This window comes from Prosopis cineraria, unplaced genomic scaffold, assembly GCF_029017545.1.
Source record: "Prosopis cineraria cultivar Desert tree isolate PC_DT_omini unplaced genomic scaffold, ASM2901754v1 PC7, whole genome shotgun sequence".
In the NCBI taxonomy this organism is placed as follows: domain Eukaryota; kingdom Viridiplantae; phylum Streptophyta; class Magnoliopsida; order Fabales; family Fabaceae; genus Prosopis; species Prosopis cineraria.
In genome coordinates this window covers 30,888,244-30,906,216 of record NW_026555338.1, presented here as the reverse complement: position 1 = coordinate 30,906,216, position 17,973 = coordinate 30,888,244, and the positions used below count along the sequence as shown (strand labels likewise).

Sequence of the window (17,973 nt, the reverse complement as noted above, 5' to 3'; positions counted from 1 at the left end):
CAAGATGGTTGAATGACAGAAATATAATGAAATTTACTGTCAACTATAAGATCAAAGGTGTGCATATTTATCAGCTGCCACGTTAGACTTAATACAAGCAGCAACATAAAATTCCATTAGGGTAGATCCGATAAAATTCCATTAAAGCGAGACTTCAAAAGACTAAAAGAATATGTAAATGTAACTTGGCAATTGTTTTGTGACAAAACAGTCTCTGTAAATAAGATTGTGAGAATCCTGCCGCCCATGTGAGGATGGCCCATCTAAATTACTCATAAATAGAGTGCTCATTTCAACAAGAAGATCAAAACTCATTGTTGTAAAGTACTCTCTTCATATTTTATTATTAAAAAAATTATAATTTTTTACTTATATTTTTTTATAAGTAAAATTACTCATTTCAATAAATATTTATTGCATATTTTTTATATCACCCATTATAATTTACATTAATAAAAAAGTTAATGAATATTTATGTTAATTAATATCGGATATTTTAGTCCAATTTTATTATTTTCAAGTAAAATTATTATAATTAATTGATTTTTTTAAATTATATGACAATTTTTTTTCTTTTCTATATAAAAATAGAGGAAGTATGGCTTAAATCCTTTTCAATTGGAACAATCTTAGAAGTGCATGGAAGTCTAAGTGGTGATTTAGGTAAGAAAACGAGACGTAGCCTTATGAGACCCCAACGTTATGATCACCAACTTCCGTGTGCAACACAAATTCCGAAGGCCAAGACTGACAAAATTTCTATTTGACTTGCAGAATTTCTATTCGACCACCAATAAAGAGAGTCAATTCTAGTGGTTTGGAATGAGGATCGACGACTCAAAAAAGAAAGAGAGGAGAAATTTGCAAAATCAGTAGAAGAATGTTACATTTTAATTTAAAATTTCAAAACTTAAATTTATAAATTATTTTTTTAATTTTATATTAATTATTTAATTTAATTTTATTTGGCATGAAAATTTTTACATTGTATTATTATTAACTTCATAAATACTTGGACAATCTCAGAAGAGGAATTATAATTTATCACAAAGACACTAAGAAAAACAGGGTCTAGAAAATGCAACATTCACCCTCAAGCGTTCAATAATTCATTATAAAACCACCCCTCAATGCTTCGTCTCCTTCCCAACCCCACAAACGGCACTCCACTGAGATTCAGATCATGGAGCTTCAGATCCCATGCTCCATCCTCTTCACCTTCTTTTGCTTCCTCCTTATGATATACAAGCTATTAACTTCTCTGAAACCCACCAAAACCTCACCCCCAGCTCCATGGAAGCTACCTCTCATTGGAAACCTTCACCAACTTGCAGGTTCACTTCCTCACCGTTCTCTCAGAGACCTTGCAAACAAGTACGGACCCATAATGCAGCTTCAACTAGGGCAAATATCCAACGTGGTAATCTCTTCGCCTGAGCTAGCCGCAGAGATCATGAAAACCCACGACCAAATCTTTGCCAACAGACCCAGAATTCTTGCTGCCGAGGTCCTTGTCTATAACTGCAAAGACATAGCCTTTTCGCCTTACGGAAACCATTGGAGGCAGCTTCGAAAGATTTGTATGTTGGAGCTTCTGTCTGCAAAGAGGGTCCAATCCTTCAGAACAATAAGAGAAGATGAGGCGTCAACACTTGTCAAGAACATATCCGAAGAACACGCAGGTTCTGTCATGGACCTTGGGAAGAAGATTCTGCCAATGACGAACTCGATAGTTGCTCGTGCAGCTTTTGGGAAAAGGACAAAGAACGTAGAAGAAATCCTATCAAATTTGGCTTTGGGATTCAGCTGGCGAGTGGTCTTTCAATTTCTGATCTCTTTCCTTCACTCAAAATCCTCCGTGTGATCACGGGGACGGAAGCTAAAGTTAAGAAAGTTCACACAGTGATTGATAGGATGCTTGATAATATCATCAACGACCACAAAGAAAAGAACCAAAGCCATACTAATAATGGTGAGCCAAAGGAAGAGGATCTGGTTGATGTTCTTCTCAGAATTCAAAAGGAGAATAACTTGGAAATTCCCTTGACTCTAGACAACATCAAAGGTGTTATCCTGGTCAGTATATGCATTTATAGAAAGTCTCATATATTGTCGAATTATACCATCATATATTTGGGATTGTACATAGTATACTAATGTGGTTCATGATACTCATTTCAGGACATTTTTGTTGGTGGGACTGAAACAGCAGCAACAACTGTAGAGTGGGCAATGTCAGAATTACTGAGAGACCAAAAGAGAATGAAAGAGGCACAAGAAGAGGTAAGAAGGGTGTACGGAGACAAAGGATATGTGGACGAATCAAAACTTGACCATTTGAACTATTTAGGAGCAATCATCAAAGAAACCTTGAGAATACACCCACCTTTACCATTGCTAGTTCCAAGAGAAAATAGTCAAGGTTGTGAGATTCATGGCTATGAGATACCTCACAAAACTAAAGTCATGGTCAATGTGTGGGCAATTGGAAGAGATCCCAAGTATTGGAAGGAGCCTGAGAAATTTCAACCAGAGAGATTTATGAATAGCTCAATAGATTACAGAGGAACAAACTTTGAGTACATCCCATTTGGTGCTGGTAGGAGAATTTGCCCCGGAGTCACATTCGCTTCAGTTGTTATTGAGCTTGTTCTCGCCAATTTGCTTTATCATTTTGATTGGAAACTTCCAAATGATATGAAACGTGAAGAGATCGATATGACTGAATCCTTTGGTGCCACTGTGAGAAGGAAGAACGGTCTATGCGTTGTTCCTGTTAATTATCATTCTTAATGTCATAATTACTTATTACTTCTTCGAATAATAGATGATTTGGTGGTCAGCATGTAAGTTTTGTTTTTGTTTTTTAAATGTCGACAAAAAATGAAAAGGACTGTAATGTAGTAGAAGATTGTTGTGACTCCATGTTTGCACCATGTATTTCACAATACAAGTCCTGATCAATAAAAGGATTTTGGTTCATTCTACATGTTGTTTTAAAACATCAGAAGATTGAAAAGCCAATTAAAAAAAATCAACATAATCTGTTTTATATAATCATTCAAGCCCCTGTATTCCTAATGAAAAACAGAGCTATCTAGGAGAACATTTCCTGAGCAATGCCAATGTATATATATATATTGGTGGCTTCCATTCCACCATTCGTGGTTTCTTGCTATTGGGAAGAGATGATAATAACAGCGAGTGGCGACTCTGTTCTCTGAGGTTTCAGATGTTTTCGCGCCTGGTAGTGCCAGGAGGGATAATACAAGGAAGACTTACAAAATAATAAAACCAGATAAAATAGTGAAAAGGAAAATTTTATCCAAATTCATAAATATCAATTTCAGAAGATTTAAAATCTTATTTGAGATAATACAGTAAATTGGACGATGTATTTTTGAACTAAAAAACATTTAATTACAACTCAGGTTAACATAATAGTATTATATCATCCTTGCGTATGAAATAACATACTCTCTTCGTCCTATTTTCCAGTTTTGCTTCTAATAGATAGGTTCGTGACAAATTGTCCATTTAAGTTAGTTTTTATAAATTTAAGTTTGAAAAAAATGACATTTTTTTAAGAAAATCAAGCTTCAAAACTCAGCCTTAATGTATCCTGCAAAAAGAGACGCTGAGCAAGTCCGTTTTTATTTTACCACTACAATACAAAATATTTTTAATTTTTTAAATTAAATTTAAACTTTAAAATATATATTTGTACTTAAAATTAAAATTTTTATTATTTATTTTTAATTTTTAAACATTAGAATTTATATTTTTTAAAAATATGAAACATTATTATTGAAAATTTTAATTTTAAAAATTAAAAAAAAAAGCACTCATGGGTATGCCCCTAAGCCTTTCAAGTAAAGGTTGGGTTTCATAAAATGATTGATTTTGAGATAACCGAAGGCTTGACCCTCACGCTTTTCAACTTTGCTAATAATGTCACAATTAATAATATAATAGTGGTATATAAAACATATAGTTAATATTTTTATAAAATTGCGTAATTATTAAAAATATCATGACAGTCATTATATTTAGAGATAAAATAAATTTATAAAAAATATTTTATATATAAGGATAAAGAAAGTAGTAAGAGACCTTTTATTCTCAATACTTAAAAAAAAAATTAGTCTCTACTGACGTGTCATAATATACTTCTTATACTTTAACAAAACCCATGTATATAGCTAATAAGATTTAGGATTTGCTTGAATTGAGAGAAAAGTGCTAGTTAAAAAGAGAAAAGTATCATAATATAATATTTTTATGTATTTTTTCTCTTATAGTTTTTCTTCCTTCTTACTTCTCTCTACATTGAAGCGAAGGATAACAGTGACTTTTCCACTTGAGCCCCACCACCTCCTAATTGAGTGAAACTTAATGGTGATGGTGCAATGTGATCAGCTTATATATCTGAGAGATAACCAAGGTTCATGGATAGCTGGGATTTCGCATACTTTAGACAAATGTAGTTCATATGAAGTTGGAGAATTGGGCAGCTTTGAAAGGTCTCAATTTAGCATGGAATATGGGCTTTAAAAGAGTCATCTTTAAAACTAATTCTAAATAAAATGCTAGTTGAGAACATTAATGCTGCTGATGCAAGTGAAAACACATGCAACTTAGTGCTTATGAAAATCAGAAACATGTTGCAATTATAGTGGCAAGTTCAATTTACTTACATACCAAGACATCAAAACCAAGAAGGAGTTCATAGAACAGCCCTCTATGACATGGCAATTCAATTTATGAGGAATATGGTGCAAAAAGATTGCTTAGGATTTCAATATCTTGATGTTTAATTTCCTTTTAGTTAAGAGTTAATGCCCTCTTTTGTACAAAACAAAAAGTTTAAAGTGCAATTTTGATACAATTACTCATTATTCATGAGTCGAGTCGAGTAATTATATTGGCTGAAAAATCTCTCAACAAATATTTAATACAGTTGCATAAAAGTTAACTTTGACGATTAATTAATAAAAAATTTATAAAAAATGATGTGAAAATTATAGAACAAGACCCCAAAAAATATAGATAAAGTCCCAACAAATTAAAGAAAAGGAACATAAAATATTTTCTTTTCATTTTCTATAACTTATAATCAACTAATGATCTAAATTAATATTTGTTAACAATGTGGGCAATTTTGCACGGTTTTAAAAAGTTGAATGGAAATATTATACTACCAAAAACAAGTTTAAGTTTTTAAGCATTACTAGACTTATAGTTTATGAGAAAATTTGCTCAAAAAATCCAAAAAAACCCATGTATACTCATCTGCACTGCATGCATCTTATGTCTGTAATTTGGTTCTATGGAGGGAGGCAGAGATTGCATGTTTTGAAGCTTGTATAAAAGTAGCGGTGCTTCAATTAAACAAAGTTAGGCATGAGTTTTTTTTTAATTTTTTTTATTTAGTTGAAAATTGTGCAAGAAAATACAATTAAAATTGTCGTGAACTTGCACCTCAATAAAATAAAATAAAAGTGAGAGAGAAAGAGCAACCGAAGGGAGTATAATTACCCTGCCATTTGCGAATGTCATGATGCTGGATTGAAGAAAATGGCATGCTTTACATGTACCCTATCCTTCGTGACTCACGGGAAGGCAAACAGTAAAGTTACTTTATAAATACATACATGCATACATACATATATATATATATATATTGGTAAAAAAAATACCTTCGAATAAAAGATGACAATTACAATTAAATATATCAAAATGTGATAATTATTAATTAATTTTTAAAAACTTGTTTGATATTTTGTTTCTTGATGAAATGATATATCTGCCATTAGTAACTATTATGTATTGAGAAATGATTACTTGGTTGAATTATTGATCAAAACAAAATAAATATTCTATTCAATTCTTATCATACAGCACCTTTAACCATCTCACTAGTCATCAAAATTAAAAAAAAATGATTAAATTATTAACTTTGTTTATAAAAGATAAACATTCAATTCTACCCTTGTTTAAATGAAAAAGTTAAATTTACATCATTCTCTTTTATAATTAATGAGTTTAAATATATATAATATTAAAAAAATGTAATTAATGCCTCATAAATTATCTTATATTAAGAATTGCCAAATTTTTTTTAGAAGATGTCTTTATAATAAAGACTAGAGAAGTACAAGCGAAGCAACCAACCTGCTAATATTACAATAAAATAAATACTTATTTCGTCTCAAATTATAAAATATTTTTAAACAATATTTCAAGTATCTTTTTTAAAATAAAAATATAAATTTTTAAAAATACTCATAATTTAATATATTAAAAAGAGAAAGTGATAGAATTAAATAGAAAGAAAAAAATAATATTAAAATAAATTTATTTAGTAAATCCTTAGTCTTTTTAAATTATCTTATATTTTAAAAAGTGTTTTATAATTTGAGATATAAAAAGTATATAATAGTAATAAAATAAATTTGAGACATCTTTACTATATGTTCAAGAATTCTTAATTGCGAAGTTTTCTTCGTTTAGTTGTTTATTAAAAAAGGTTTTATGAATTAAACATTAAACAAATGCAAGTGGAACACCAGTGACCAATTGGATGACAAGATATACCGCTAATTAATTTATTCCTCTGATTGACTCTTTTTTTAGTATTTTTGATTATTTTATTATATTTTATAAAATACAAATTTTTTTTTTTTTTTTAAAAAGAAAAACTTTACAAAAATTTACCAATCCCAATTTTAAAGGATTCAAATCCTTTGTTCAAATGTAGGGAAATTTATTATTTTATTTTATTGCATACGTTGATTTTTATATAGGCATGGTCAAATTAAAATTAAATACTCACACCATCACAGTTTATACTCCAGGAGGTGATTCAATGTTTCAATATTATTCTTGTCTCCTTATTATATTTTTTTCTTTCTATTTAATGTTTTACAAATAGAATTATATCAAAGTAATAGTATTTTTTAAATTTTTAAATTTTCTTTTCAAAAAGATAAAATTGTAAGATGTATATGTATTTAATGAATTTTTTTTACTACCTGAGATATTCCCATAGCCAACAACTTGAGATTACCTTTTTAAAAAATTTAAGTGCCATTCAAAGGACTATCATCTCCTAAGAGATGCTTTTTTATATTATATATTTTCATGAGTCGAATCCTAAAATAATACTTTATTAATATTTGTAGTTTTACCAAAAAGTATCTCATAAAATATTTTCTTTAGACCACAATATAAAATATTGTTAACTATTTTATGTTTTTAAAAAATGACTGGTTAAAATCTTGATTTTCTAAATATTTTTATATCTTTTCAGTTATACCTTTGTGTGAAATAAATATAATATTTGACTTATTCAAAATACATTCATTAATTACTTAAGTATAATATAACAAAATAAAAATATAATTAAATGTGTGTGTGTGTGTGTAATCTATCAAATATCTCATATTTTAAACTAAACGAGATTTTGGAAAACGCTTTATGTTATAGTCTAAACGGGGCAAGACGAATGGAATATTATTCAGGTGGGGCAGTCTGCAATATCGCTTGACCTCAGTATAGCAGCCGTCCTCTTTGGGAACGAAACTAATTATCTCCATTTTCTAATTTTTAATAAATTTTGGATGGCAAAGGAATATTAAATTCGCTTAGAATGAATAAATAAATCTTGTAATATTTTAACTCATAATTTGACTTTTCAGTTACAGGTTTCAAAGATAAAATCATTACATTTAGTGCCGTTAAATTTTAATTGATAGTATGTCAAGTCAAAAGGATAATTTTCCAAAAATCAAAGTCTTCATTTTGTCAATTTAACAATATTTTCCACAAGTGCATGTAATCATCCCAATGCGGGCTTACGCAACAACCATGATTTTTTTTTTCCTTTACCCCAAGTGGTGTGGAAGTCTGTGAGGCTATGAGAGCTAGCTAGAAACTTCACATTATTTTTGCAGATATCTTAGTTTCAAAATGCAACTTGATCTAACATGCGTAAGGTAATTTATTTATTTATATTTTTTTTCACCTGAAAAAGACTTAGATTTTGAAACTAAGATATTTGAAAATTATTTTTTTAAATTTTTAAAAATGGTGCAATCTAATTCTATAGTTTATAAAATTTAATTTTGATAGTTAATTGACAAGAAAATAACATAAAAAGACTTTAAAAATTATATAGAAGGCCCAAAAATTACAATGAAGAATTCAAAAAGTATACATAAGAACCCAAAAAAATTATATGAAAACAACAAAAAAAGGTTATTTTCTATAATTTTTGAGGTATTTTTCTATTATTTTTTAGTTAATTAATTGTCAAAGTTAATTTTTGTTAATGATAGAGATCAAATTACATTGTTTTTAAGGGTTAAGAAAATAATTTATTTAATAAACAAGTTCATAGTCTGCAATATTTCCGGACCTGAAGTTCAGAAAATAATTTCTTTATTTAAAAAAATCTAAGTATTTAATTTTAAGATTAAGCATATTATAGATTAACGGTCAAACGTTATTATCTGTTAGTCTAGGAATAACATTACAACGATTGTTTTGATACTAGAAGGACCATATTACCCTATCAAATAATCTATAATAGTCAATGCTCCTGGCAAATGAGCAATAATAAAAATAATGCTTAACCTTATAATTAAAAGTACATAAATTACTCTCATATTTTAATCTTTTAACAAATTTAAATTGATAAATGAATATTCAATCAGCACAGAATGAGGACTCCGTCCAGCTTGAGAATTTAAGATTTTAAGATGATATATTATGTGATTGAGTTTGTGCCTTAAACAAGGGTTTAATTTCTAATTAACTCCTGATCTATTTTTAAAATTTTTAATTAAATATTTTTGTGTACTGTATTATAGTAAATGTAAAAATTAATCATATTATTTACTATAAAATCTACATTTTATTTAAAATATTAACAGTAATATATTGATAAAAAGATAGTTTTAATTAACTTGGTTGAGCAATTCGATTCATCATCGCAGGACTCTGCGCGTGTTTGTTTGTTTTCAATCTATTTTTTTTTTATTTGTTTTTTGACATCTTCTTATTTTTTTCCTGAAAAGTGAAAAAGGTGGAGACTTGTGAGTAACGTTGGAAATTTAGTCAGGTTAAGTTTATTCAGTTCAATCCAAATAAGCCCGACTCTCTTAAAAAATTTAAAATTATTTTTAATTAATTTTTATTATTAAAAGTACAAAATATATATTTTTACATTTAAACAATGTATATGATTCAAATATATGATATTTTATTATAAAATGATTTCAAACATAAAGAATTAATTAATATTTATTATATTTTTAAAAATAAATTTTTTTATTTGGATATTTAGGCCAAGTTTGAATCCGATCAGGCTTAGCTCAAATTTTTTTAAATTCATATAGACTAGCTCGAATATGTCCAAATATAAAAAAAAAAAATCTTTTTTTTAGCTTAACCCTAAATTTTTTGAGCTAGCTCGTATGACTTGACTTGAGTTGCTAGCTTTACTCATAAGTGGAGGTTTTGGGTGGATTCCCCTCAACAGAGTACCATGAAAGTCAATGTGGATGGGTGTGTCCATTTGGCAAGTGACACCTGTACATGTGCTTGGTTAATATGTGATTTTGCAGGTTAATGAAAGTAATTTGAATAAATCAAATATTATATTTATTTTATTTAAAGATATAATTGAAATAATATAAATTTTTTTAGAAAATTAAAATTTTAATCAGCCAACTTTCTTGAAAAATGTAAATTAATTAATAATAACTTACATTATCACTCATCTTTCTAGAGGGTATAAGCTCCATAAAATATTATGATAAAAAAAAAAAACCCATACAATATTATTATAAACTATTCACATCAGTCTTGATAAAAACAGATCCTACGATGAATTCCATTTCATTAATTAGACATGAAAGTTTTAATGAATGAAGAAACCTTAAATTTAAAAGCATAATTACACGTTTTATCGTTCAAAAAGAAGAGTATAGATTGAATTTGAGAGTTCAAACTTCCTCGATCTGTTCCACGAGTCAAAGTCTTGACGGCGGAGGCTCGACGGAAAATTTTGGTAGTAATATATTCTTTTCCATCCCTTCATGCATCAAAACACTTTAATTTTAAGATTTCTATAATAACTTATACCCAAAATTCTATACTCTTGACTTGTCAAAATATTGAATACAAGAATATACATACAATACTAGAAAAATTAAATTGTCATTTTTCGTAGCTAAATTACATTTTAGTTATGAATTTTATTCCTCGTTAAATTCGTAGCTAAAAAAGAATTCACTAAATTTAGTGAGGAATTGTATTTCCCTCGCTAAAATTAGCTAGGGACTGAATCTCTCGCTAAATATGCTTATATTTAAAAATAGTGAGGAATTGTATTTCCCTCGCTAAAATTAGTTAGGGATTGAATCCCTCACTAAATATGCTTATATTTAAAAATAATTATGCCACATCACCTGCCATGTGTGATGTCAGCTTGTGACATGTCATCTCATCAACAACCTTGACCTCATACCTTTCAAGTTTTATGCTCTCCTTCTTTACCAGTTGAACTGAAAGGCACCTGCAAGCATTATATGATAAATTAAATATATATATATATATATTATGTATGTATATATTATTTAACTACATAAATATATCAAATAATATATTATAAAAATACACACATATACATATTAAATTTTATTTTCAATTATTAATATGTTAAAAATATTTATATTTTATTTAAATTATTCTTTATATTATATTTTAATAAAATATTATTTTATTAATGAAAATCAACTTAAAATAAAGAAAATATTAAATAATTTATTATGAATATTTTAGTTAATTTTTAAATTTAATTATTATTTTTAAATGAAAATAATTAAATGTATAATTAAAAATCATTGTCAAAAGGTAATTTTTTTTTGGTAGTAATTAGCTAGGAATAGAATTCCTCGCTAAATTCCTCACTAATTATCTTATTTTAGAGAGGGATTGATAGTCCCTCGCTATTTTCCTCACTGATTCTCTTATTTTAAAGAGGGATTGATAGTACCTCACTAATTTCTTCACTAATTTTAAGTCAAATTACAAAATCAACATCTTTTACCAATTGTCTCACTAACTTAGTATTTTAGAGAGGAATAGATAACTCCTTGTTAAATGTTTTTACTAATTTATATTTTTTTAATAGTGATACATACACACAGACGCGCGATCGCGCGCCTATAAATATGTGTATCATTATGGCCATGGTCAAATTCAGTAGAAGAGAGTTGTTAGCCCAGTAACATCCCAACAAGAAGAAGCAAACCATTAATGGCTTCTCAATCCACCTTGTATCTCCATTACTGCTCTCCGTCTCTTTCTTCTTTTCCTTCCTCATCCCACCATGTCTTGTTTTCTTCCTCCATCATTAATCCCTCTAACCACTCCTTTCCTGGTACTCTAATTAACTCGTCACCTTCATATCTCTTTTTCTATATCTACATTTATTTTCCCTGTATAAGCCTCTGTGGTAACATATATATTGTTTAATCGTGTTATTATACATAGGGGTGGTTTCGGCGCCGTTGAAGGCTAAAGTCATCGTTTCACAGAAAAACTCTGGTTTCAGAGCAAAAAGCACCAGCAGCATTTCAGAGCCCAAAACTTCATCAGAACTTCTACGGCTGGAAGGCTTGACACTTACGAAATTCGATTGGAATAATGGGATTCATGATGAGCTTAACCAAGAAGATGAAGAAGCTTTGGAGGTACGTTCTTACCTAGTTTTAAACACTTTGTCACTTTCTTCACGTACGATAATCTCAATGCCACTCTACAAGGCCTTGTACTCTAGCAGCGTTAGTATCTCTGGCCTTCTAATTCAAAAAGATAATCTAAATGCCATGCATGCTTTGGAAATTGGAAATAGAGCTGTGCGATGAATGATGAGGTGATCAGAGAGAGAGTGGAAGCAGTGAGAAAGAGGTTAGAGTCAGATGAAGGAGAGCAGAGCATATCGGCGTCAGCTTATCACACAGCATTGATGGCTCTGGTGGAAGATGTGAATGGAAGTGGGGCCCCTCAGTTCCCAGAATCGCTTCAATGGATAATAGACAATCAGCTTCCAGACGGATCCTGGGGAGATGCAGACATATTTGTGGCATATGATAGGCTTCTCTGTACCTTAGCTTCTGTTATTGCCTTGACACACTACAATGTTCATCCTCACAAGGCCCGCAAAGGTACGTTTCTTCTGGTAACGTGGGGTTTCTTATATATTATATATGACCCTTACTTGGGTTGTTGCATCGATCTCCACACATATGGACCATTGGTTGACTGAGTTTCTTTGACGGCAAAGTGGATCAAACCGGCGCAATTAAATTTGACTCAGAAGTAAAATCTATAGAATTATTTTGTTACATTTGATTCCTATTGCCCTCACCCCTCCCCCAACATACATTCCTATTCAAGTTTGTTTTGTTGATTGGTTCCCTTCAGTTAAATATCAGTTTGGTAATTATCATTTAAAGAAGGGGTAATTAACATTATTAAAATATATTTACATGGCTAAATAGAATATTGATGAAGGTCATATAGATTAAAGAAAATAAATGAAATTATTTTGGTAAAAAAAAAGGCTTGGAAACAATCTAAAAAACAAAATACTAGAATATTGATGATTAGTACACAATAGGATTTTTTTTTAGAGAATTACTTTGGAATCCCACATAACACAATTAAATACTATGAAGTCCATTGACAACTTAGCAAAATAAAATGACAATACAAATTAAATTGTCAATAGATATTGTGGTATTTAAATGTATTGTGTGAAACTTACATATAATTCTCTCTTTTTTTCTCTTGCGTTTTGGTTTCAGCTCAATTAAACATAATTATTGAAATACAGGGCTAGAATTTTTCAAAAAGAATGTGAAGTGTCTGGAAACAGAAAACAGAGAGCACATGACATGTGGGTTCGAAGTGATTCTGCCAACACTTCTCCAATGGGCAAAAACTTTAAACGTCGATTTGCCTGATGACTTCCCTGCCCTCCAAGAAATATTTGCAAGGAGAGACGCCAAGCTCAAAAGGTACATAACTTAGATTTTACTATCTTTATTTCAATATGTGTGTGCATATAAAATAGTTACAGTATCTATTATAAGAAACCTATTAATGGAAGAATTTTTTATTCTTTAATATATAAGACATATAGAGATTTATTTATTACCATTTTTAATATTATCTCTATTATAAATTTAATTTTATGTCTCGTATATTGTGTATCTCTTTCTTTTTATTTTTAATAGGAGTAAAGTTGATTTTTTTTTATTTTACGACATATTTAATAAGTTAACTATTATTTTTTGATTAATTGAAAATACTTTACAATAGGAATAGAAGTTGTAATTTTTACATTTTAGTATTTTACCTTTCTAATATACTCCGTCTCTCAGTTCTCCATAAGAAACAAATAATCGTTTCACATGAACCAATAAATACAGTTAAAATTAATAAATATGTTTGAGATCTACTCCTTCCCGTCAACAACATGGAACATTAGTAATAATTTTATGGTTATTAGGTAAGTTATTTGAAACTTTAATCTTTTAAAAATTGCATATTGTCTCCTATACCACAATATAAGTTATTGTTAACTAATTTATATTTATAAAAAAAAGTTAGTTAAACTCTTGTTTTTTTTTTAAAAAAAAAATCCACATGCTTCTTACCATACCCTTACATAGAATAGATATAATATTTGACTTATTCAAAGTACTTTCATTAATTATTTAAATCAAGTATAATAAAGTAAATGTATAATTAAAAAATATATAAAACTTACTCAATATCCTATATTTTGAATCAAGTGAGACTTTTCAAATACGTCATATGTTATGGTTTGAAGGAAGTAATTATTTTTTTTTAATTGTTCATAGGTATCCTCTTGTTTGAGACAATCTTATTTGAGACGATCTTGTTTAAACTATGGTCAAGTGCTAATGTAAGACTATAAATTTAGTTATCCCAAGGATACTTATTAAAAAAGTCATTTAATGAACTAGACATTTTATACATTACCGTATGACTTTTATTGTGGACCTTAAGAGCTCTTGACTAAGTGACTTGTATTCAAAGTTGGAGATAGCACATGCTATTAAAAATATTATGAAATAAATGTCTCTCTCCTTTCTTAATTCTGCACAATAACAAGTTTTGACTTGTTTTATGGTGTGAATAGGATACCAATGGAGGCTTTGCATAGTGTGCCAACAACATTGCTATTCAGCTTGGAAGCAATACCAGGGCTTCAATGGAAAAAGCTTCGGAGAGTGAGAAGCAAAGATGGCTCTTACTTGTTCTGTCCCTCTTCCACTGCTTTTGCTTTCACCCAAAGTAAAGACCCACACTGCCTCAATTACTTGAACAATGTGGCTCACAACTTTATTAATGGTGGAGGTATATATCAACCTAGCTAGCCACAAATAAATTAAATGTCCCCTTGTGATTGTGATTATAAATTAATATTTATGATAACTTATATATGAATAATATAATTTCTTAATGTCAAGAGATGTCACAATATTTTTCTGAATGAATTTGCAGTCCCAGATTTCTATCCCGTGGAATTTTTTGAACAATTATGGATTGTTGATCGTTTGGAGCGCTTGGGAATCGCAAGGTATTTCCAGCCAAAGATTAAAGAGATCTTGGATTATGTTCACAGGTACAACTCTCTCTTCTTCTATATTAAGAAAAAGGGAAAAAGAAAAAAAGAAAGAAAAAGAAACTGTCTCTTCTTTCCAAGGGACTAAGACGTACCTCAGGATTTTGCTCTGCAATTGATTGTTTAAAATTATGACATTGGGAACAACTGCTCTCATTTGAGTTCAAGCCTCAAATGAAACTAATTAAATGCAAACGAACAATAGAATTTAGATAATCAATATTACCAATAACAATAACATTTTCAGAAATTGGAACGAGAGAGGAATTGGATGGACCAAAGATTCAGAGTTGCCAGATCTTGATGATACATCCATGGGATTCAGACTATTAAGATTAAACGGCTATGATGTTTCTGCTGGTAAGTAGAATTAAGACCATGCGTTAATATTCAATACAGCGATGCATTATTGTTACAAAGATGAAAATGGTTATCTTTTATCAGATGTATTCAAGACATTTGAGAAAGACGGAGAGTTCTGCTGCTTGCCTGGACAAACAGACGAAGGAGCAACAGTGATGTTTAATTTTTACAGAGCAACTCAAGTTCAATTCCCAGGAGAGACTATTCTTGATGAAGGCAACAACTTTGCCACCAATTTCTTGTCTGAAAAACGAGCTGCTAATCAGATTCTTGATAAATGGATCATAGCCAAAGATCTACCTGGCGAGGTATATAATATGCATTGTTTCTAGTAGTTATTACCTTCAAATATTAGTATATGAAGAATTGAATTATGTTCTCGAACCAATAACAGGTGAGTTATGCATTGGATTTGCCATGGTATGCAAGCTTGCCTCGAGTAGAGACTAGGTTTTACTTGGATCAATACGGTGGTGGAGATGATGTTTGGATCTCCAAAACCCTTTACAGGTAATGAATTTGCTTTCGCATATTCTATCATAAACCATGCATATATGTGTGTATGATATTTAGATACACCTATATTCAATAGATTTCAACATTCTACAGTATAACTTTGTTTTCAAAACCATTTCAGGCTGCACAAAGTCAGCAATGATGATAATCTAGAACTTGGAAAACTAGATTTTAACAAGTGCCAAGAGTTGCATCGCAGAGAATGGAAAAGGGTTCAAAAGTAAGAAAAGCCCAATAATGAATCTCTTTTCCTAAGTCTCGCTTCTCCACTTCATAAATAATTCACCCAAGTCACGTTCCATTTTTATAGATGGCACTCAGAATGTGGGCTAGGAGAGTTAGGATTGAGCAGAGACAAGCTTCTTGTGGATTACTTTTTGGCAGCAGCAAACATTTTTGAGCCTGAGAGATCTCAAGAACGACTTACTTGGGTCAAAACTCTTGCTCTCGTTGAAACTATTACATCCAAATATCATGACCAAGACCAAAGAAAAGCCTTTGTGTCTGAATTCTATAACACCAGTTCTTCCTTATATCAACCGTGAGTGCGCGCGCGCGTCTTTAACTGATCAGTGCTTGCTGTTTTAATTCGTTTCACTGTTCAAGTTATTATCTTACTTTGAAATTAAATACTTGAAGTGCTGCATTTTTTTTTTTTTGTTTTTTAACAATGCAGATGGATGAATAAAGACAGAAGCAGCAGGGAGAGGCTATTGGGGACTTTACTAGAAACTTTGCATTCCTTCTCTCTGAGCTCACCTTCTGGTAGTTTTGATATTCTTCAAGATGCAGTAAGTTTTGTCTGGTCACAGAACTATTATTCGTCAACTTTTGATAATATATAATAAGTAAAAAGAGGATTGACTAATTGGCAATGTTTTGATCCTTGAATGCATGCAGTGGAAAAAGTGGCTGTTAGGATGGCAAAAGGAAGGAGATAAGTGGGATGGAGAAGCAGAGCTGTTGGTGAACATGATTAATATTAACGGAGGCCACCAACTTTTTGGTGACTTACAGCTCAATCCTCTATACCAGAGACTGGTCCAAGTCTCTAATCAACTTTGCCATCTATTACGTTCTCTCCAAAGCACCAAGGTGATTGCTTAATAATTATTAGCAACTTCATTAGGCATCATTAATTAGTAAATGAGATTATCTTATCTTCTCCTTACATGTCTGGTTTGCAAATTGTCAGGAAAACAATAACAATGGAAGCTATAGGGTCAAACTAGAAATAGGGCAGAAAATGCAAGAGCTGGTGCATCTGGCGCTGTCTTCTAATGGCATGGATCTGAATATGAAGAAGACATTCCTCACAGTGATCAAGAGTTTTTACTATGCTGCTCACACTGATCCACACACTGTCAAGTCTCACATTGAAAAAGTCCTCTTTGAGAGAGTCATGTAACATATCTGTAAACAGGGCTAAAAAGACAAGAATGCCCTTAGTTTTCATGTTATAGGTTTGCATATTTACCACTAGACTTTCACTAATTCTCAAGTAGAGGTTCACATATTCACAAATATAGCTTCAAATATTTAGAATTGTATGTTCGCACACAAGTTCAGGTTCACAATTAGTAAATATATGAACCTATATTTGTGAATTAATGAACACTTGGTAGTAAATATGTGAACATACATTTATACCAAAGGTATTTTCATCTTTTCAACAAAAATCTTACTTACAAAGAAAGCCTTTAGGCCAAGACAATTATTTCAGAATTAAAAGGCCCTAAAATGTAATTATTTCACTTTTAAGGGCCATAAGTGTGATACTCCATTTTTTGGGAGAATGACACTTATGATTTTTAATTAAACACCCATAACAAGGTATTGATCAATGTCTAGGACATTGGAAGGCATCCTCAGTGTTGCCCTATTGGAATGAACTTGAGAAGTTTCAAGCTGAGAGGTTTATGAACATATAGCTCAATTAATTACAAAGACATGAGCGAGTTCCTTGGAGCTGTTTTTTTTAAAAGAATTACAATCAAGTCCCACACATAAAAATTAATTACTACAAGTACTTGATATCTTTTCAAGCTCACATAAAGTTAGTTTGATCTATGAAATTATCGTAAAGAAAATATATTGGCCTAGTGTTTTTTTATTGAAACTAAAATTATCTTTATGTGATGCTTGCAAGTTGGGTTAGTTAAAAAAAAAAATATCTTATTTATTGACTTAATAAGTTCTTCTTAACTATTCAGTGCCAATGCTTGCAAGTTGCAACATACATGTATATGCATATGTTTATATCATATTATGTGTATATATATATATATATATACAATGATGATGACAACATGCTTCAATTGTAATATCATTCTTACTAAAATATAATTAACACTGAAATCAGGACA

General features: G+C 30.1%; 1 protein-coding gene and 1 pseudogene across 1 annotated transcript; both read left to right on the top strand.

Moving 5' to 3' along the window:
* The first annotated feature begins 1,127 nt into the window (after window positions 1-1,127).
* Window positions 1,128-2,982, top strand: LOC129316333 (cytochrome P450 71D10-like; annotated as a pseudogene).
* Window positions 2,983-11,289: 8,307 nt separating this feature from the next.
* Window positions 11,290-17,279, top strand: LOC129316332 (ent-copalyl diphosphate synthase 5-like). The gene is made up of 14 exons (XM_054960696.1): window positions 11,290-11,449; window positions 11,563-11,762; window positions 11,924-12,236; window positions 12,908-13,091; window positions 14,243-14,460; window positions 14,608-14,728; window positions 14,976-15,088; window positions 15,173-15,399; window positions 15,486-15,601; window positions 15,729-15,827; window positions 15,918-16,148; window positions 16,284-16,398; window positions 16,508-16,702; window positions 16,803-17,279. The coding sequence occupies exons 1-14, from the start codon at window positions 11,326-11,328 to the stop codon at window positions 17,013-17,015; spliced, it is 2,469 nt and encodes an 822-aa protein (XP_054816671.1). The 5' UTR covers window positions 11,290-11,325; the 3' UTR covers window positions 17,016-17,279.
* Window positions 17,280-17,973: the final 694 nt, after the last annotated feature.

Bases quoted from the DNA above. Each gene is read 5' to 3' on its own strand.
- LOC129316332 (XM_054960696.1), top strand. From the start codon at position 11,326: ATGGCTTCTCAATCCACCTTGTATCTCCATTACTGCTCTCCGTCTCTT. The intron at 11,763-11,923 runs GTACGTTCTTAC...AATTGGAAATAG, and splicing joins AAGATGAAGAAGCTTTGGAG to AGCTGTGCGATGAATGATGA. The intron at 15,602-15,728 runs GTAATGAATTTG...AAACCATTTCAG, and splicing joins ATCTCCAAAACCCTTTACAG to GCTGCACAAAGTCAGCAATG.